Source organism: Arvicanthis niloticus, chromosome 7 (assembly GCF_011762505.2).
Source record: "Arvicanthis niloticus isolate mArvNil1 chromosome 7, mArvNil1.pat.X, whole genome shotgun sequence".
Taxonomy (NCBI): domain Eukaryota; kingdom Metazoa; phylum Chordata; class Mammalia; order Rodentia; family Muridae; genus Arvicanthis; species Arvicanthis niloticus.
In genome coordinates, this window is record NC_047664.1 from 47,458,085 (window position 1) to 47,479,134 (window position 21,050).

At 42.7% G+C, this 21,050-nt stretch overlaps 1 protein-coding gene across 5 annotated transcripts in view; it reads left to right on the plus strand.

Moving 5' to 3' along the window:
* The window catches only part of Cc2d2a (coiled-coil and C2 domain containing 2A), a 77,945-nt gene that overhangs the window by 15,446 nt on the left and 41,449 nt on the right, over positions 1 to 21,050 (plus strand). For all 5 annotated transcript variants that reach the window (XM_034508681.2, XM_034508684.2, XM_034508685.2 and 2 more), the window contains 9 exons: positions 2,545 to 2,633; positions 2,955 to 3,056; positions 4,268 to 4,369; positions 5,484 to 5,657; positions 6,726 to 6,888; positions 9,655 to 9,791; positions 10,488 to 10,619; positions 17,061 to 17,270; positions 18,496 to 18,602. In XM_034508681.2, coding sequence (XP_034364572.1) covers positions 2,545 to 2,633; positions 2,955 to 3,056; positions 4,268 to 4,369; positions 5,484 to 5,657; positions 6,726 to 6,888; positions 9,655 to 9,791; positions 10,488 to 10,619; positions 17,061 to 17,270; positions 18,496 to 18,602 — 1,216 coding nt within the window. The remainder of the gene's footprint in view (positions 1 to 2,544; positions 2,634 to 2,954; positions 3,057 to 4,267; positions 4,370 to 5,483; positions 5,658 to 6,725; positions 6,889 to 9,654; positions 9,792 to 10,487; positions 10,620 to 17,060; positions 17,271 to 18,495; positions 18,603 to 21,050) is intronic.

Sequence of the window (21,050 nt, forward strand, 5' to 3'; positions counted from 1 at the left end):
TGTGTGATTCTTACCTTGACCCTTTACTTCCCAAACCTCAAAGAGTTCTGGACTTCCCATGCTCACTCACATCACAGGGCCTCCCCTTGTCACCTTCTGTCACTCTGTAGCATTCATACAGATCTTCCAGTGCTGCCAAGGTCACACAACATTCAGAGACTGAGAGGCCTACACCTATGACCGCATGGCCTTCCCCCAGGTCTAAGCAGTAAAAATCTGGCTTCTAACTTCCTCTTCTAAGACACATATGATCCTGACATTCCATATAAGAGAGAATTTCACTGGATGCACACCAGTTCCAAATCAAAACAGCATCTAGTTTCAAAGCATGTGCATCCCTCATGAGTCTACCTTGGACCATCTCTTAACCAAGAAACAATCCAGTGTGAAGCCACTTCTCGCTAACATCTGTTTTTTTGTTTTCTAGTCATTCTTGCTAGTTCCTCTGATTAAAGTATCACTTTGGGGCCAGTTGCTCAGATCTGGTTGAAAAGAGAATTCAGTAAAATTTGAGAAAATGAAATAGATGATGTATTTTAGACATATATTTTCAAAGTCACCAAGAGCCAGAGAAACAAACACAGGAAACACGCGTTCTGATGTTACACCTGCCTGAAGAGCTGCCTGAAGGAGTGAGGCTGGCTTACGGTGGAGCGTGGGGGATGAGTATGCTAATTAGAAGAACCACACAACATAATTTCAATGCCCTAAAACACACACACACACACACACACACACACACACACACACACACACACATAAAGGTTATGCCAGGAAAAAACCTTAGAGGTTTTAAACATTTCTTAATTCTGATCTTCCTGCCGGAGCAGGAGCAACATAATGGAAAGGCCCTTGGTCGATGCTTTCACATCTGGCCATTGGTAACAACCCATCAGTCAAGAGACTATACACGCAGCATCGATGATGGATGTGCAGGGCATTATACTTTAAAAGGTGCTTCAGGCAAAATAAATGTCAGTGTTATCTGAGTCAAAGCGATAGTAGCTATGACTGTTTCTGTGCGCTATATTGTGAGACCATTGCTATGGTGGTACCCAATGAACGCCATGGTGCTAGATCACTGTCTTTGACCTAACAGATACTTTAATCTTTGTTGTGGAATAGTACGGAAAACAGTTCCTTTAAACTGCTATAAATACTAAGCCCTCCTAAGCCACTCCCCCCTAACTGGTTGTTAGCTATGCTGTCTCCATTACTGAACCAGCTCTGCAGTTCCACACTGGCTGGGTTTGTCCTGCCCTGGGAGGAAAATGGACTTAAAGAGAGGATGTGAATATCTGTACAGGAAGATCCACATTCAGAAAATGGCTAGAAAAACTGGCAAGAACAAGATTTCCACATCCTCAAACGCAGAGTGATCGTGAAGAAAATAACACATAAAGTTAGTAAAGATTGATTGAACAGCATGAAAGAACTTACAAATGAGAGAAGTCTAGGCTAGCCCATTAAAATATAGTCACTGCCACGGTACCAGGGTGGCGGGAAGCATTGTTGCCTACTAAACCCCTTAGTCTGAGGCTAGCTACATCAGCCTCCAGTTTCCAGATGGCTTCCAGACCTCTGCACTTTCCTACCATCTGAACTCCCTATACTCCACTTCTTTCTTGGTACACTTTTAATGAGATGCTAGACATTTTTGCTTTATCTTTCTCTAAATATGTGGCTCAGATATTGATGCCCATTCCCATCCCAAGCTTCCCCCTGGGAACTCCCAGCCTGGTTCTCATCCTCCTCGCCTGTCTCTCTCAGTAGCATCACAATCTTGATGGCCTTGGTCAACTCTGACCACTCTCACCTTCTTTGTCTTCTACCGAAGTCCTCCTGGGTGTAGCTGAAGCAGCCACACTGCTTGGACTTGCTCATATTCTGACTCAGTAGGTTTGGCTGTGACTTAAGCCAATCATCTGTCATCTTGAGCTCACTGTCTTCAAGTGACAATAACACTTGAGCCTGGAGTTATCATCTAGTGACGACCCAGGGAAGATGCTGTAGAGGTCCATGTGATGATTCATCCCACACAGAAAACTGTACCCACACTTGATGGCTGTCCCCTTGTTCAAGCGGTTCCCATCTACATTCAGTGATAACTATGATATGCACATTGTCCCAGTAACACAGCCAATGGCTATGGCTACGTCTTCAGCAAAAATCTCTCTAGTTGACGTAAGGGTTAGCCCTGAAATCTCTACTCCTCAGCCACCCATTCACCCGAGAAGCAACATGTTGGGAGTCCAGTGCTGATGGGCTTGGCAAGTGTTTCTGTGCCTTGAACAGTTGGGAGCTGTTCTAGGCATTCTAGTCTAGTTAATCCAAAATGACAGTCCCCAGCAGGACTCAGTTCTCCATACCAGTCCCCAAAACACCAATGCATGTACTTCTACCTTCAAAAGAGGCCTCAGCGTTGTGGCCTGCTTGCTTACATGCAGCTCTGAACTAGCAAAATTACATCTCCTTTTATATTTAATTCACCCCGAGGGGGATAAATGTTTTGAAATTAATTTTCCTTTGTTTATTTATTTTAAGGCTTACCTCCAATCCCTTCGGCTTCCAGAACTGGCTTTGCGGAATTTTCCATGAGGGAACGCATGAGGGAGAAGCTTCAGGCTGCAAGGGTGAGACAAACCACAGCAATGTTCCCTTCAGGACTGATTGCAGTTCGCCAGGGCATATCTTGCTTGCTTTGTATGCTCCAAACTGTGTGGCACTGAGAGCCATTCCAGCTGTCCTTCAAGTCCTAAAATGTTAATATGGGTAGCACTGGCAAAGATGAAAATTACATCTGAAAATGGTGGTCAGTCTTCTAAACGATTTGCCTTGCTCTGCTCTACAGAGGGACAGTGTGTAACTGTTGTACTGATTCTTCTTTATTGAGGTGGCAGCTGAGGTTCTCTAATAGTTCATTATATGTAATACTTTTCTGTTTGGTTTTTAAGTCCAAGGCAGAAAGTGCATTGTTGCGAGATGTCCCTACCCCTAGGCCCCGGCGCCTGCGCAGTCCCCGAGAGAGGGAAACAGAGACTGAATTTGGTACAGAGGTAAGAAGTGGATTCTTTCCACTTTGACATGAAGCCCCCCTACTGTCTGATCCTAGTTTCCACTTCTGTAGAACGGAGACAAAACTACAACCAAATTCTTTATATTGTTTACGGACTGAGTTAACATGAATTAACATTGTTTCTATCAGTAACAGACACACTGTAGGTCCTCTCAGACTGGAAGTTTCTTAGTTTTCTTCATGAACTAGACCCAAGGCCTTGAGCAGGCCAGGCAAGTGCTCTACCGGTACCTTGTACCCAAAGCTCTGCTTCGTATGTGTTCTCTAAATATAAGCTGTCTTCATGGGCTGCAGACAGAGAGATGAGAGTATTACCAAATCTGAACACTATCCAAAATCAGAAACAACTCTGGTTCCAGGGTGCTATGGGCCATTCAATCTGTTTAGGCAGAAGACACAGCTGAAAAAAATATCCAGACCTGAGGCTTGAGAGAAAGATGGCTCTTGAACTCTGGCTCCTATGCTGGACTTTCACTTGGTCATAATGGATGCTTTTCTTTTGAGACTGGAAATGATCTTCTGTAAAATGATTTGTGGATCTACAGAGCAGGGATAAGTAAGAAAACATTCAGTCCCTCTATCTTCAAGTGTATCTGAAGTCTGTGAACACTGCAGCCTATGGAATGACAAGATGATCAAAGAGCAGAAGACAAGCTGTTAGATGATGGCTCTGGTTTCATTCCTGTTGCTGTGATAAAAATCTCTGACAAAAAGCAAGTTCAGGGAGAAAGGGCTTATTTGACTTATAATTCCAAGTTACAGTCTATCATTGTGGAGAAGTAAAGGTGGAAATTAGAACATCATGTCCATAGTGAAAAACAAAGAATAAATGCACAACTCCTTACTTGCTTGCTGCTTATACCATCTAACTTTCCTTTTATATAGTTCAAGATCCCCTGCCTAAGGAATGGTGCCACCCACGATGGGCTTTCTCCTCCTACATAATAAAATGTGCACACGTACATACACACAGAGAGACAGAGACAGAGAGACAGACAGACAGACGGAGAGACAGAGAGAGAGGTATCCAGAGGTCAATCTAGTCTTTACATCAAGAGTCTTTCCAGGTGATTGTAGGTTCTACCAAGTTGACAGTTAAGCCAGCACAGAGGCTAACCCTCAACTTAGAATGTTCTCAGTTTCTTGACTTCTTTTGGTTTAATATGTGGCTTTTCTTTTTCCTTTACAAAGCCAAGTACAGAGGTGCAAGGCACCCAACAAGAAGATGACACCCAGAGTTACTCAAGAATTAAGTTCCGTGATTCTGTACGAAAAATCAAGTCAAAACCACAGGTTAGAAACTGTGTTTAAAATTACATTTCTGTTTTCTAAAAATATCTAATCATAGATGCATAACTGACTCCCGTTGCCATGCTGCATGAGAGAGAGAGAGAGAGACAGAGAGAGAGAGAGACAGAGACAGAGAGAGACAGAGAGAGAGAGAGAGAGAGAGAGAGAGAGAGAGAGAGAGAGAGATGATTTCTACTTAAAACACTGCCCCGTTGTGGAGAGGGAGGAAGAGAGAGCTATGAAGACTGGGAATGGTGATGAAGAGAGATTGTTCAGCTCTTAAATTGACTCAGCTTTTGTGATGGAGAAAGAATGACGGTACCAACTCAGGAACAAAGTAAACAATAACTTCCACTTGTTACAATGAACAGGTCTTGTATTTCTCATTATTAAACAAAACTATCTCTGCATCAGCCCATTGAACAATGAGCATAGTACTTGATACCTTAATAATCTTTCCAAAAGCACTTACTTTTTTTTAAAGATATATTTATTTATTTTATGTGAGTACACTGTTACTCTCTTACAGACACACCAGAAGAAGATCCCATTACAGATGGTTATGAACCACCATGTGGTTGTTGGGAATTGAACTCAGGACCTCTAGAAGAGCAGTTGGTGTTCCTAACCACTGAGCCATCTCTCCAGCCTAGCACTTACTTTTAAAATACTATATTGTTATGCTTACTGAGATGTGATTATATAACTGTGCATAGTTTTAGAAGGTAGAGCTGGAGAAAGATGGTTCAGCTACTAAGAGTATTGACTGCTTTTCTAGAAGACCCAGCTTCAGTTCCTGGCACCCACATAGCCACTCACAATTATATATTACTCCACTTTTAGGGAATCCTATGCCCTCTTCTGGCCTCTGTGGGCACAGCATTTACATGGTGCATATACCTGCAGGCAAAACACTCATACACATAAAATAATATTTTAAAAAGTAACTGGAATTACTTATTTTAAACACTCAATAACTGCCTGCTGCTCTTGTTAAAATTCATGTCAGTGTGTTCTGGAGGCCTCCATAAGCTATACTCTCATTAAGCCAGCTATCAGATGATTACATGGGACTCATTCAGTTTCCCCATCTAAGCTGCTGCCTGTTTCTCTGCAGCCCCCTCCTGGTTTCCCATCTTCAGAAGAGGCCTATAATTTCTTTACTTTCAACTTTGATCCTGAGCCAGAGGAATCAGAGGAAAAAACACCAGGTAAAGGTGGAGATAGAGCTCATGAAGAGGAACAAGAAGGAGAAGAAGGAACACAAGCTCAAGAGAGAGCGCAGAAAACGGTATCTGATACAGTGACGGCAGTGAGGAGGGGGAGAGTGGGGAGACAGATGAGGTGGGGACAGGGCTGGACAGGATCCCATGGGTCAGCTTGGTTGGAAGCAGGAGGACCACTAAGCAATGAGAATTGACCTAGCATAACTTTCTGCAGCCCGTGACACAGCCGACAGATTGGGCAGTAAGGGCCTTGATTAAATCTGTCCATCTTCTCTTGAGCAAGAAGAAATAAAGTAGTATAGCACCGTTTGAGGGGTTTCTTGCTAGACTCAATTTTTCACACATAGAGTACTTGGCTCCAGAAGGCAAGGAAACCTGCCTTTCTCCTATGGGTTTACCAGAGAGTAAGTTTTTGTGCCAAATACCACCCCTGAGTATAAATTTCACTCCAGAGCAATGAGCCCGGGTTCTTTAAGTAAATGTACTGGAATAAGCATCTTCTAAGGTGCAGGCCCTGTTAGGATTACTGTTGTTAGGGTTTTCACTTCTGAGTCGGCTTCCTCTGCTGTATAATTTTCCAGGTAGCTGGAAGAATAACAAAAAGCAACCAATGATAACCCACTTGTGAGATATAAAACATCACCTTCATGTGAAAAGACACGAAAGGGAAATACAGTTTGTGTGTATGTGTGCACAGTGTGTGTGCACAGTGTGCGTGTGAGCTCATGTGTGTAAATGTGGGTAGGTATGTGCCACAGTCCTCGTGTGTAAGCCAGAGATCTTCAGGTGTCTTTCCTCACCTTCCATCTTGCTTGAGCCAGGGTCCACAGTGTTTGTCGACTGTGCGTGGCAGGCTAGCTGGCCAGTGAACCCTCAGGGCTTCTCCTGTCCCAGTTCTCAGTGGGAGTACTGCCGTTACAGATGCTCTTATTACACCTGGCTTTTATGTGGGCTCTAAGAGCTTGAAGTTTCCTCATGCTTTTATAGTAAGCATCTCTACCCACATACCTATCTCCCCCAGCCTGGAAAACACAATGTGTCGAGTTTCAGGGGTTCTGTCTTAGTAATTCTCTTACTAAGTCTGCTAAGAGTCTTGGTATGACTGCCTCTTGTTACTTTTCAATGCTGTGTAGGAAGAGGAAGAGCTTCTTAATGGTAAGGATGCCGAAGACTTCCTGTTGGGCTTAGACCCTACAGCCCATGACTTCGTGGCAGTCAGAGCTGCAGAGTACACGAGTGCCCATGTTCAGCTGCAGAGGGAAAAAGAAATCCTCTTCACACCTAGTCGGCTGACAGGTACTCACTCTTTCTCTCTATGCTCAGCTCTGACATCTTCATTTTCCTGCAGATGAAATATGCCTGACATAGAAGGACCACCCTTTTTAGAGCTGATTCTTGGTTTGAATATGATTTACTAATTAAAAACGATCTTTGGGAGCTGGGGAGATGCCTCAGTGGATACGACGCTTTCTGTGCAGGCTGGACAATCTGAGCTTGGATCCTTGGTGTCCATGTAAAAGGCCAGGTGCAGTAGCACCTGCATGTAATTCCAGGGCTGGGGAATGGAGACAGTTTGATCCCTGGAGCTGCCTCGCCAGACATGCTCTAGATTCAGTGAGAGATCCCATCTTATTTCCAAAATGTGATGTGCACACATTCGCACTTACCTAAGGACACACACACACACATATGCTGTGTGGCAATCAGGAGTCAGAGAGCAGACTGCAGCCAGAAACAGGCTCCCTTATTCCCAGATGCCTTGGCTGAAGAAAGGGAGGAATAAAAGTCTCATAAAAGATGAATTGGTGAATCACTGAGGAGATAATATAGGTGAAGGGCCTAGTGTGATGACCAGACCCCATAGCTTCTGTCCCATTGCTGTTGCTATTGTAGATAGCAGTGGCTTTTAAATGAGCACGGGCTTACCCTAGAGATGCAGCAAAACCACCTATCTAATCTAATTTTGCTGTTACAGCAATGTATCTGTGATAAATATATTATATATTATTATATATTATATTTATTATATATAGTCACACTCACACACAATAAACCTTATCCATGGCAAGCAGGAGTCAGAGAGCAGAATAAGGATGTGTGTGTGTGTGTGTGTGTGTGTGTGTGTGTGTGTGTGTGTGTGTACATACACACACACACGTATTAACTGAACAGTCAAAACTATTTTAACAAAAACTTAGACACCACAAGATACTGCTGACCTGGTGTTTTAGTCTAATGAATGAAGAATGATAAAGACATATATCCTGTGTTTTCTGAGGACCAGAGGAGAGGTTTTTAGGGGCAGGGCTAGTTCTGGTTGCAAGGGGTGGAGTATATGGTGTTTGATGGCCATACACAGACCAAGACAGCATAGTCAGGTGCTTAAAGTCATGCAGAATGAGATAATCATGAGCCCTGTAAGTATTAACTCTTAAGATACGTCCTGGCCCCCCCAGGCCATCCTTTCCCACCCTTCTGTCCACCCTTCTCTAGTTCACATTGCTGCAGTGGGCCTCACCGCTTTGACAGAATCTAAACTCTGCTGGAGTTCCTCCCCAGCACAGAGCCCGAGCTCCTCCCTAGGATCTGAATAGTTCCCCTTGCTCTCCCCTGCTACCCTGTGTCCCCTCTTGCTATACCACAACAATCTGGAAGCAAGTTTGTCTCCCAACATGCACAGCCTTCAGTAGAGTGGTATCTGAGGGTAGGGGTGAATTCTGAGAGAAGTCATTAGGCAAATTTATTATTGTATGAACATCAGAGTATACTGTATGTTACCCAGGTGGTACAGCCTCATATACATCTGACTTGTGTTCATAGTCTGTACCTCCGAAGAGAAGACCTGCATAGCATGTCACCTTGCTGATATTGTAGGAACCGGAGGCTACGTACAGGGACACCTGTAATAGAAAGCTTTGAGCTCCGCTATAATCTCATACGATTGTGGGCAGACCATTGCCAGTGGAACCACTGTGCAGTGCACATAAATGATGGCAGGAGTTCTTGCTTGCAGGGTCTCTCCTCCTGCCTAGCACATCCACCTCTCAACACTAGGGTTTCCCAAGTGCCTGCCCTTAAGCTGACTCCTGGCATCTTCAGTTCACCTCTCCCCTCCCTGTGTTTGCATCAACTTTGTGTCTCTTCATCAGAAGCCACTTTAGAGCAGTGGTTCTCAACCTTCCTAATGCTGGGACCTTTTAGTGTACTTCCTCGTGTTGTGGTGATCCCAACCATAACTTATTTCCATTGCTACTTTATAACTGTAATCTTGCTACTGTTATTAGTTGTCGTGTAGATATTTGTGTTTTCCCATGGTATTAGACCCTGTGAAAGGGTCAGTTGACCCTCCAAAGGGGTCATGACCCACGGGTTGAGTTGTGTCTACTGCCACCTAAGTGATTCCACACAGCATTAGCCTGACCTGAAACTCTGAGTCACATGAGAATCTGACACTAGGAAGCTCCCAGTAAAGATTTGCTTTTGATAAATAAAAAAGAAATCAAGAGCACACAGATAGTCCTGGTCACTCACTTCTCATTCAGAGAAACTGTTCATTTGTAGTGCTGGGTACCAGCCCAGGGCCTAAGAATGTTGACCCCACTCTCTATGCTAACTACACACCCAGGCTGTGAGCTTTTTAGTTTGAAAAACATTTGTCTGGACGTGACATCATCTAATTCTACCAGGAACCCAGTGAAAGAAAAAAAATGGTAGTTCTTATACAAAAGAAAAGAGCTCCAAGTGCCTGGCCTGAATTTGCCAGTCTAAAAAGCAATAGCTCAGACTCTATACACCGACCCTTGGCTCTGAATGCCATGTTCTTCTCAGAACACCCCACTGCTCAGTTTGGTGCTGAATTATTTAGGTGTTGTGTCCTAAGTATACGATTCTATATGATTTTGTAAGTAAACATATTCATCTTCTCCTCTGTTCTGCTTCTAAAAATTAATTTAGAAAAAAATTTAATAAACAAAATCTTTGACACTTGTTTAAATTACCCAAATGGGAGTTTGAAGGTTGAGGCTGGCACTCATGTTTATTGTATTTGTGAACTACATATAGTGCCGACCTATAAAAAGCTTCCTGAGAACATACAGCCCAGATTCCTGGAAGATGAAGGTCTCTACATCGGGACAAGACCAGAGGTGGCACGCACCAATGAGAACATCATGGAGAACCGCCTGCTGATACAGGAGCCTGTAAGTGGGGACTGCATTCTCCAGAGGAGCCTGGCACCGCACACTGTGCACCGGACTCTTTTCCTCTGTAGAGGCTGAAGAGAAGAGTCTATAGAGGGTTCTTTCTAGTTTTGTTTTTAGTCTTTGTCTCTCAGTACATTCTGAGGGCCCAAACAGTACCAACTCTCAGCCTCTCAGAACATGTCTCCTTCGAACTCGGTGCTGACATTTCCTAGGTCCCCCAAATTTTAATTGTCAACATGGAGAGTGATCTCAACACTGTGTTCCCTTTAAATCTTTAACAAAGAGAACATAAGATTCTTGTTAAGCATTCAATTACTCACCTTCCCCCCACCTTTATTTTGTTGGGTTTGTTTTGTTTTGTTTTGTTTCTCTGTGTAGCCCTTGCTGTCCTGGTGCTGTCCTGGACTCCCTCTGTAGACCAGGCTGGCCTCAAACTTAGAAACCTGCCAGCCTCTGCCCACCAAGTGCTGGGATAAAAGACGAGTGTCACTCTTGCTGACCCACTTACTTGTCTTAAATGTAACTTAATAGTGGAAGTGTTAGTGAAGAATTGATTTCATGTAGTCAGAAACTTTAAAGTTCTTCGAGGGCCCAAGGTGACACAAGAAATATGTAACCAACATAGAAATTGTCTGCAAATGTTTTCTGCCCAAATATAAAGAAACGTAGTTCTTCTCTCTGCTTGACCCACAGGGGAGGAAGTGGTTTGGAGATGATGGCAGAATCCTGGCTCTGCCCAGCCCCATCAAGCCATTTCCCTCAAGACCATCACTACCCGCACAGGAGCGAAGCCCAAAGGCCGAACTGGAGACCTTGTACAAGAAGGTACAGGTGCTCTCCTTGCTTTAAGCCCTTGTTAATACATGAAATTAAAGTTACCCTGCTTCCTGAGTAGCTTGACCTGAATTTATAACTTCTACTTGGATTGTTTTTTTAAATAAGTCACCACCTCACACAGGAGCCCAAATATCGATCATATGAGTGAGTTGAGTCTGCTCTTATCTTCACATTTCTTTTGTCCCTTCCTATCTCTTTGCTAGTCACATGTGCTGGAAAAGTATCCTTCCTCTCTCTCTCTCTCTCTCTCTCTCTCTCTCTCTCTCTCTCTCTCTCTCTCTCTGATCTAAGGGATTTTTACTGTCCTTGTACATCCCTTCCCTCATTCATCTGAAGTGCTCTACCAAACTGCCAGATTTGTGTCCTTGATTTACCGCTCATGTGGTAAACTGGGTGTTTGATCTCTTTCTGTGTCTTGATTCTTTCCTTATAGAGTAAGATTTGCAATAGTGTCTTCCTCCTGGAGATTCCGTGGAGACTAAATGAGATAATATCTGCTACCATGACAAAATGCCTAAAGCTTAGAGATTTATTTTAAAAGGACATTTATTTATCTCACAGTCCTGAGAGTTCAAGAGCATGGTGCCAACGACTGCTCAGCTCCGCTGGGGAGCCTCAGGGAAGCTGTCATCACAATAATGTGAACATGTAGGAAAGCTTGTGTGATGACAATGGAAGCCATAGAGACAAACTAAAATGGCAGGACCTGCTTTATAATAACTCATCTCTTGAGAACTGGTCCACTCCATGGGGCCAGCATTAATCCCTTATGAGGACAGTGCCACCATGGTGAAGCCACCATCTGCCACCTGTTAAATTTCTACTATGTCAACAAGGAACAGTACCCCAGGGACTAAACTTCCAACATTTCAGACTCTGAGGAACAAACATTAGATGTTATTTCAAGTTTGAAGTATCTCTGCACTGATGAAATAAAACAGAATGGACATGTTACGACCATTCTATAAAGTGGAGTGATGAGCAGAGAAGACACAGGCCCCCACTTCTGCACAGACATACACTGCTGTGCAACTCTGGGCAATCCCTTTGCTCTCTGGTCTCTCCTTTATTGAAAAGGAGGAATGATAGTCTATGACCATGCTAGGCCCTTGTGAGTGCTGAGATAACCCATGAGCTGCCTCTCTTTTAGTTTCAAACATCTATAAAATAGTTTTTATAGGCAGGTGGTAATGAATGTCTGCTTTGTGCAGAGGGTTGATCCTGGAAGCAGGCTTACACGTAGGTCCCAGCCAGGGGGATTTATTAACTACTTGTCACAAAACAAAGACACATGATAAAATTAGTAGTCAAGACAGCATAAACTTATACCTATGTCTTCTAACCCATCAGATCATCTCTTCATCCAGGCAGCCTTCTAAGCATGAAACATTAATATAATAAAGCACTAAATTATGGGTAAAAATAGAAAACTTGGATAGCTAATAGAAAACGGGTCTTCGGGAGCCAGTGAATCTGTCTCTTAGCAGTTCTAAGCTAATATGGAAATGTACTGAAGTTAAGGGATCAGACTGTCAGTTGCACCAAGAGTAAAACTGGCCAAGAAAAGGCCATTAGGACATAAAACCAGATGGTCCAATTCCATCTCAGGTGGGTGACCTTCCCCCTCTAGATACAAGCTGAGCCCACTAAAACTATTTGGTGATTTTACCTCATGGAATGCCAAAGAAATAATACTAATCTCCCAATTTGATCTAGGCAATCCCGCAATGATGGGTTTCCTCTCAGGTGTCTCTAGGTTGTGTCAAGTTAACAGTTAAAACTAACCAGGACAAGAAATAACATTGTGTGTTTTTCTCACTTCCACCATGACATTTGAAGAATGTATACATTGTAGAATGGTAGAGTCTGGCATCACTGGTCACCTCACGGTTAGTTTTTGTGTGCTGCTAGCACCTAACAGGTATTCTCCTTATATTTTCCAAGAAGATAATAAACCATCATCAAAGCACCATACTGTTCAAGAGATCCCTTGAAACTGACTTTTCCTGGTTCTACATATGTATCCTCTGACTAACACCTTCCTGTCCCCTCTTGCCACAACTGCTACAGTACTCTTGATAGTAGCCTCAAACATGGAAAGAACCTCACTGGCTATCATATGGATGAATAAATAAAGAAAATGTGATAGCTATACACAGTGAATGTGTTACTCAGCTTTCCTTCACTCTAACAGAATATCTGAAGTAATCAGCTTAAGAGGAGAAAGAGCTAGGTGTGGGAGCATACGCTTTTAATCTCAGCACTTAGAAGGCAGAGGCAGGCAGATCTCTGTGAATGAGACCAGCCTGGTCTACAGAGCTAGCTGCAGGTCAGCCAGGGCTACAGAGAGAGACCCTGCCTCAAACAACAGCAAAATGCTGTACCAAGGTATATTCTTTCGAGTCCACTCTTGGAGTCAGCCATCTCTTGTGCTAAATAGGTTTTCGTGGGCCCTGGCTTTGTTTTATCAGATGATAGCAATAAAGCTATCATCAGAATCAGGGGTCAGCAATCCTTTGGGCCTTTTAAGGACTCTTGGTGCTCACACTGAGAGGCCCTAACTCTGATGCTCACTCAGCCCAGCAGGAACGAACCACCCCTCAATAAAGCTGTTCTCTTAGACCATCAATTCCAACGACGGATACATATTGCTTAAAAGCAAAATAATGTGTAACTTCTGAATTGAGATGAGGCTACCAATGATAAAGGAATGAAAACAGAAGTACAAACGCACAGTAAAACTTCAAATAAACTATGCAATTTAACACGTTTTAGGAGGGGACCAATCCAAGTCTAAAACTTAAAAATTCCAAGTAGAACAAAACATAATAGACAATGCAGTTTTCCCGATGACAGTAACAAAGTAGGCTAGTCATTGAAGACCAGCCCGGTAGCCACTGGGCTACTTCCTTCCACCTTTCCCTTCTGTGTTGTTCTGTCTTTTACTGGAAGTCTGGTATGTACTATGTTGTACTAAGTCTTAGGAATCCAAAAGTTTCAACATCCAAACTTGCCCTTAGTCTTTGTGACACGTATGAGGAGACAGAAAAATAGCCAAGGGCTAAAGGTACTATGTTGGGTGGGGAATGCTATGCCAGTTTGAGGAAACTGCAAGAAAACCATCCTTTTTGCTAGTTACTGCTTGATAAAATTTAGCACTTGCCCTTCCTGCTCTTTTTACCAATATTTTACAGAAGGTCTGCATTGGTTGCAAATGGCAGAAACCCAGTGCAAACTAGTTCCCAAGCTGAAGCTAAATTATAAAACTGTAGGAGGAGGCTTTAGCATAGCCAAAGACTGGCTGGGTCAAAGACATAGGCTGGGTGCTGGAAGAGTCTGTGTCTCTGTCTCTCTGTCTCTCTCTCTCTCTCTGTCTCTCTCTCTCTCTCTCTCTTTCTCTCTCTGTCTTTCTCTTCTCTTTTCCTCTCTCCTTTCTTCTCCTCCCTCTCCTCTCCTCTCTACTCTTTCCTCTCTTTCCCCTCCCCCTCTCTCTTTCTCTCCTTCAATCTCTCTCCCTCTTTCCTCTAATTCTTTTTGCATTTTGCAGGATTCTCCATATATTTGGTCAGGTGTGTGTGTGTGTGTGTGTGTGTGTGTGAGAGAGAGAGAGAGAGAGAGAGAGAGACAGAGACAGAGACAGAGACAGAGACAGAGAGAGAGGAGAGAGACAGTTTTTAGTTTTCAAATAAAAGAATAAGGAATCATGTCAACTTCACAACTTAAAATACACTTGGAAAATACTCTCTCCCCTTGGGAGAAAGCATTGCCATTCCTCTCAGTCTCTAAGAAATGTAAGCAGATGGAAGAAGATGAGACCCAGGGTCCTCTCTCCCTGAATCAGTGCGGGTTGGGCATTCTGAGCTGTCTGAGCTTAGCAGTGAAGGCAGCGAGACCAGCAGCAGTTACTGGAGGGTGAGCTCATCCTGAGCTGGGAGAGGAAGGCTTGGTAAAAGTGCCCCAGGCAACACTGGGAGTGCATAGCAACTACCACAGTGTCTACCACAGGCTCTTACTCATCCCAAGCAAACAGGCTGGAGCCTGAGAACCACGCCCTGCAGTACTTAACTCAGGAAACTCCCATGGAGAAGGGAGAGTGGTGCAGAACTCAGCCAGAGAGGAAACTCCCATCACACCTGGGATTGGCATTTAATTATCCATGTTTTGCTACACGGAAGTTATTTTAATTAATTCAGATTATCTGAGTGGTCATAGGAATATGTGAATTTACTTGCCACCTTTCATTTTCATTTTCCCCTTGACTGACTCAAGTCAGGAGGGATTGCTTTAGGATCAGTTGCTCGATTCTTCTGCTGGAAGGAGCTTTGGAAGCTATTTGTGTTAACTAGAAAATTACAAGATTGCATAAATGTTTTATTTGCAAGTTATGAGGCCCAATGGATGTCTTAAAACCCCAAGACAGAACTGATGCCCCCACCCTGCATCATTTATGGGGAACATGACCAGTACTCTCTACATTTAATTGTTTTGCATGCCTCAGGTAGGGATGCTGGATTAGGACCATGACCTTGCTTTGAGACCTTGGGCACATTACTGTGTATCTCTGGGCCTCTCTGTATCTTCTTCTGTAGAAATGGTAGACTGAGGAGAAATGCTTAGTTGGCATTTGCCAGTCATATGGAGCCTTGTAGCTCTTTGTTTGCATCACCCACTTTATTCAACAGTGACTGGTGGGTGTCTGCAGTCCACTGAAGACCAGGATCAAGTAGCAGCCGATTTAGAGGAGAAAAAAAAAATTACCTGGTGGGATGGGGCTTGGAATGTGCAGAAAAGAAGATTCTGGCATTAGAGAGCCATGATTATAGTGTTATTATTCCACAGCTAACTAAGAAGAGAAGGAGTTCTATACTTTTGTCACATCTGTGTATGTCCCTGTGTGGGCGTGCTTGCATGTGTGTGTGTGTGTGTGTGTGTGTGTGTGTGTGTGTGTGTGTGTGTGTGCATAGAAACATCTCATTTGTTTAGTAGAGTTTCTGGCTTTGCAGTTTATTATTGTCAACATAGTTTTCTGTATTTGTATTTCTGGTAAAGCATGCTCATATGAGCCTTCATTTGCTGGTAAAATTTGTTGTGCTCTTGCTTCTTTGTACTGGAATTCAAAGAAAGAATATATGAGTTTTCCCCAGTCAGTTTTTACCCAGCCAATTCTACATGGTTCTCCTAGATGAGCAGATATAAACACTACTGATGCATATTTAGAATTGATGGTTTCTTATGGGACCTAGTACAGTGTGTAGTATATTTAATTACTAAAACATTCAGATTCCCCTTTAAAATGACATTCAGCTTATCTTTAATGAGAAGCTGACTAACTTTTTATTTATTTTTGACAATGTCCGACATGCATGCAATGAATTATGTCCATACTCATCCTTGTTACCCTGTCTTGTCTCGCTCCTGAACTCCCCTACTTCCTCCCACCTAGTATGTTTCCTTCTTTTATTAGACCTTATTTTTAAACATTCTTATAAAACTGACTATGTGTCTTAAAATATCATAATCTCGAATAGGAATACATTAGCTATTCCTCAGTACCTTTCAAAATATGCTTTATTTTCCAAATCTGTCTCAGCCTATGTTCCAGTAACTGCTGCTGGTCTCTACCTTAGGTTCAGCCCAATCGAATATGAACAGTTTCCATGGTGCATGGTGGAACAGAATCTCTAAGATATCACCTCTCTTCCCACTAGAGAGGACGACCCCATCACTTGCCTTTTGCCTTTTTTTTTTTTTTCAGTTGTAGTTTGCATATGAACTGTACTCCATAATATGCTGGGATGCCCACTTCACTGAGCTTGCTTTGAGAGTTTCTGGAAAACACACTCTCTCTGAGGCTCTGTATCTTCACCTATAGAAACATGAAGCTGAGGGAGATTTAATTGGTGTGTTGTGGCTCAATAGAAATGCTCCCAAATTCCTCACATATACCATCTCACTTATTCAACAACATAAAGAAGTCATAAAAATTCATCTGTGCCGAAAGCATTGGGTACTCTGTCTTAAAGCAGCACACCCTAACAGTCTGTCTCTAACCAGGAAAAGAATAAAAGCACAAAATCAGTGATGCTCCCGGCTTCAGTAAACAGTGGTGATTGATGGAAAATATTTTGGAGAGGTTCTAGAAGGAAAACAGTCTTATTTGATACACTCCACATCAAGGAATTTCCTTCCTGTTTTCTGTACCTAGGGCTCAGCTTTCCCCCACCTCTCTCCCTACATTACTCAACATGCTACAAATGTTTAAATCTTAGTTACAACAGAGGACATCTGTGATCCAAATATCTGAGTTCATCAGCTGCAAAACACAAGACTCCAAGAAGCAAGGAAGTCTACATAAAGAAGATCCATGATAGTTTGCATCTGACAGCCTTTCCTTTGAGGACAAGACTCACAGTCTCCTCTCTTTGTCAGGCGGAGAAGTATGTGCACAGTAGACAGCATATGATCGGATCTGGAGACCCTTCAGGAAATTTCCAATTGGACATCGATATTTCTGGCTTAATCTTCACTCATCACCCCTGTTTTAGCCGAGAGCATGTCTTGGCATCCAAGCTGGCCCAGTTGTATGACCAGTACCTCGCAAGACAGCAAAGAAACAAAACAAAATTTCTTACAGATAAGGTACTTGTGTTCTCCATGCTTCTTGTTGATAGGTCTGGTTATTCTGATTAACCCACTGGGGATGCTTCTAACCTCGAATGTTTCTGTCCCCATTTCACATGTTCTCTGCCTAAGGTGTGTGACACTGTCCTACCAAGAGGCAAAAGAAAGGTGTCTTATTTCCTCTTCCTGTTGCTGTACTAAAATGCCCTGACAAAAGCAACTTGAAGAGGAAAGGGTTTATTTGGACTCACAGGTAAAGATAAAATCCATCACAGTGAGAACGTTAAGGAGGCAAGAGCTCGAAGCAGCTTACCACATCCATTATTAGGGACAGAGGATGCACAGCTATTTTTCCATGTTGTATAGTTCAGGATCTTTGCCTAAGGAATGGTGCTGCCCACAGTAGGTGGATCTCCCATCCCCGGTGACCTCACACAATGCCCAGATGCACATCTCCCAGATGATTCTAGATCTTAACAAGTTGAAAATTTTGGATTAACTACTACAGGAGGGTATAGATGGTATGCAGCTAATAAGCCCAAATTCTGCATCGTGCAGCTTTACACAGGGAGACTTGTGTGTGCTACAAGTGGTTCCACCTGTGAGACAAGTACATCATGTGACACGAAGTTATTACTTAATGATGTGACCTCAGATCCTGAGACTCTTGATGGCTTGAGAACATGTCTGCTCACAGAGACTGTCTGATGTTTATGTAGACTCTTTGCATAGCATAGCGTTCAAACACAGGCCAGCAGTTTCAACTGGTGCAGAGGAATGGCTACCCCTTGGATTCATTTCTAGTGTGATACTATCCTGTGGGGCTTCTTCTGGCAATTATGGCTTCAAACAATATGGTCTCAACTGTAAAACCTTACTGTTTACATAAGGAGCTACCCTAGAATATCTACTCCAGCTTTCTTTTTTCTTCATATCAAAAGAATACTATTTTGTGTTAAGTACCCAGAAAGACTCACTGTTATCTTGGAAAGTAAACTTGTTCCAGGGACACTTAGTAAAATTTATATTTCTAATGAGTAGTCTGATATAAACGTATAAATGTTGTTCTATAGAGTTTCAGATTCATAAAAACAGAATCAGCAACTCTTTGTCAGTGTCAGCTTTGGTGGTTTTGGTGAAAGTCTAAAGATTGCTAGAGCCTTGAATATCCACAGAAGAGCTTGCACCTTCCAACTCATGGTCAGAATTTCTAACATAAAACTTCTATTCCTATCATGTTAAGCTTCAAGCGCTAAGAAAAGCTGTTCAGACCAGTCTTAACCCAGAGAAACCCCATCAGTCTCTTGACACAACCCAGAAAACCATCAATGAGTATAAATCTGAAATTCGGTGAGTAACGTTTTCAAGGACTTCCCCTGTTCCCTGTTAGATGTGAGCTTACAATTCATATTTCCAGACTTTTGAAAATGCATTGAATTCATGTACAATTCTGCCAAATGAAATAATGATATTGGTAATTTAACATATAGATACAGCTCAATTACCAGTGAATCAAGGAAGACAAAAGGGCTCAGGGCTCTACCTACCTACCTTTTACCTCTGAACTGTTGGCTACACATAGACTCCAAGAGAAGAGGGAATCATAGTCTTTGGTTGTGTCTCCACAGCTGAGGCCACCAGGTTCCAACAGACACCTCCAATCTCACTGCCACACAGATTGTCCTGGTTAATCTTGGAGGGTCACAAATGTGATTTATGGGGAGGGTTCAGGGTGGACAGGGGCAGTAGGGAGGTAAAAAGGGTAGGACTAAAGAGTGTATATATGTGAAATTATTAAAAATAATTTTTAAATTTAGTATAGCACAAAAAGGTGCCTACGAGCTGGAACTGAGAGTTTCAGGGGTGTGTAGTCAGCCTAAAGAACCACTTGCCTGTGTCACAGGGAGACAAATGCCATGATGTGTAGCATCATTCACCAAAGTGAGATTTAGAAATAACACAGTGCTCCCAGCATCGCATCTGTGCAGACACAGACATTTGTTCCACAGTTTAAGGTGGATGTGCCTGCTAGCATGGGAAATTTCGAAAGCAGTGTTCATTGATAAACCCATCCGCCATAGGCTGCTTGCTATATGTTGTAGCCCACTAAGAGCACATGAACAATACTTGTTTGTCTCAGGTAATACATCTGTGTTATGGTCAGAAAAGATACCTGTTCCATTCTTTATCCTGGGAGGTACAAAGGGGGTGTAAATTTGGCAGACGGGAGGGCAGCCTTCAGTTGTAATATTGTTGAAAAGAATTCAGAGTAACTGAGAGATGTCAGTGGGAAGCATCTTGTTCAGTATCAGTATTTTTCTGTTTCTTTGAGTCATTCATAATTTTAGAATTCAAAATGTAAAGCCCTAATCGTTGCTCCTAAGTAAGGAAGTCCTAAATATGAATGGAGGTCTATGCCCACATGTTTGATTGTTTTGAGAAATCCTTGTATATTCCCTTCTATCACCTGATTTTTTTATATGCCCACATCTTAACCCTTTTCTTCTCACCACACATCTAACTATTTATCATTCAAAGGCTGCCACTTATTATATAGATTTACTATAGAGTGTGAAGTCCCCAAGTAACAGGTGTGGCTCAGATAATTTTTAAATGGCACAATAATTAAAATCCTTGCATGTTAGTGTGTGGATATTTTTACAGAACCAATTCTTAGATAAGAAAATAGTAATCATGGAGTCTCAATGTATGTTTTTCTTTCTCCGATCTAGGCATGAATTGGAAATTCTTCTCGCAGAGTGAGAATTAGTGCAGTTTGTATACTGGAAAAGAATAAAAAGTATGCTTAAAATGTAAAGTATTATTCATATTGCAGTTATGTTGGCTGTTCTGCAAGGCCTTTCCCATTATGTAGACAAGTCGGGCCTCACGTCTGTGGCAGTTCTCCTGTCTCAGCCTCTCCGATCCTAGAAGCACCGGCATATACGGTTCTAAAATTATTTCTTATATTTAAAACACAGCCTTTATATGAAGATAGTTTTAGTTTTAGACTAGAGTGAGCATGAAAACAGTTATGGCTTGAAAGAGACAGACACAGAGAGAGGAATAAGAGGGAGAGAAAGGAATAAGGGGGAAGGAGACAGAAACACAAAGAGAGAGGTGGAGAAGGAAAAAGAGACAGAGAAGAGAAACAATCACGGTTTTCCCTAGAGCTGTATTGAGGAATCACTTTGAGAAACAGCTGACTTGTATGTGAGGCAGACTCACAGACACAGAGCCATTACAGTCACATTACTGGAGATGAAAACTGGGCATTAGCATAGATGAGGCAGTTTTAAAAAGGGGGAAGGGGAAGTTCAGCCCTTCTTAGGGTTTTCACTAAGAGAAACTAACCTTGGGTAGATCCCTTATTGAGCCTTTTCTTTAGCCCCCTGAAACCAGCTGATCACCCCCCCCCCCAATTCCCCTGTGATTTCCCCAGCTGGACATCTGCTGAGCCCCAGTTGGTATAGTTGACTGGGACCATTACCACTTCAAACATTTCATCACGTGAGTTTTTAAATCAGCCAGCATCGTGAGTCTGTTGGTGATCCCTTGAACAAGAGCCAGAATGTATAAGGCAGGAGCCATGGATGCCATGTGATGCAGGGAGAGACTTTAACTCTCTACTGGGGCTTCACACTGGATGTACTCTCTCTTAAGTGAATAAGAATTTAAGGACTACAGGAGCCATCCAGCTATACCTCTGTATCACACTTCTATCTATGGACAAACTTCTGGAAATCATTCACATTTGTATCATCTCCACTCCAGTTACTCTGCCCCTCACTCACCCTG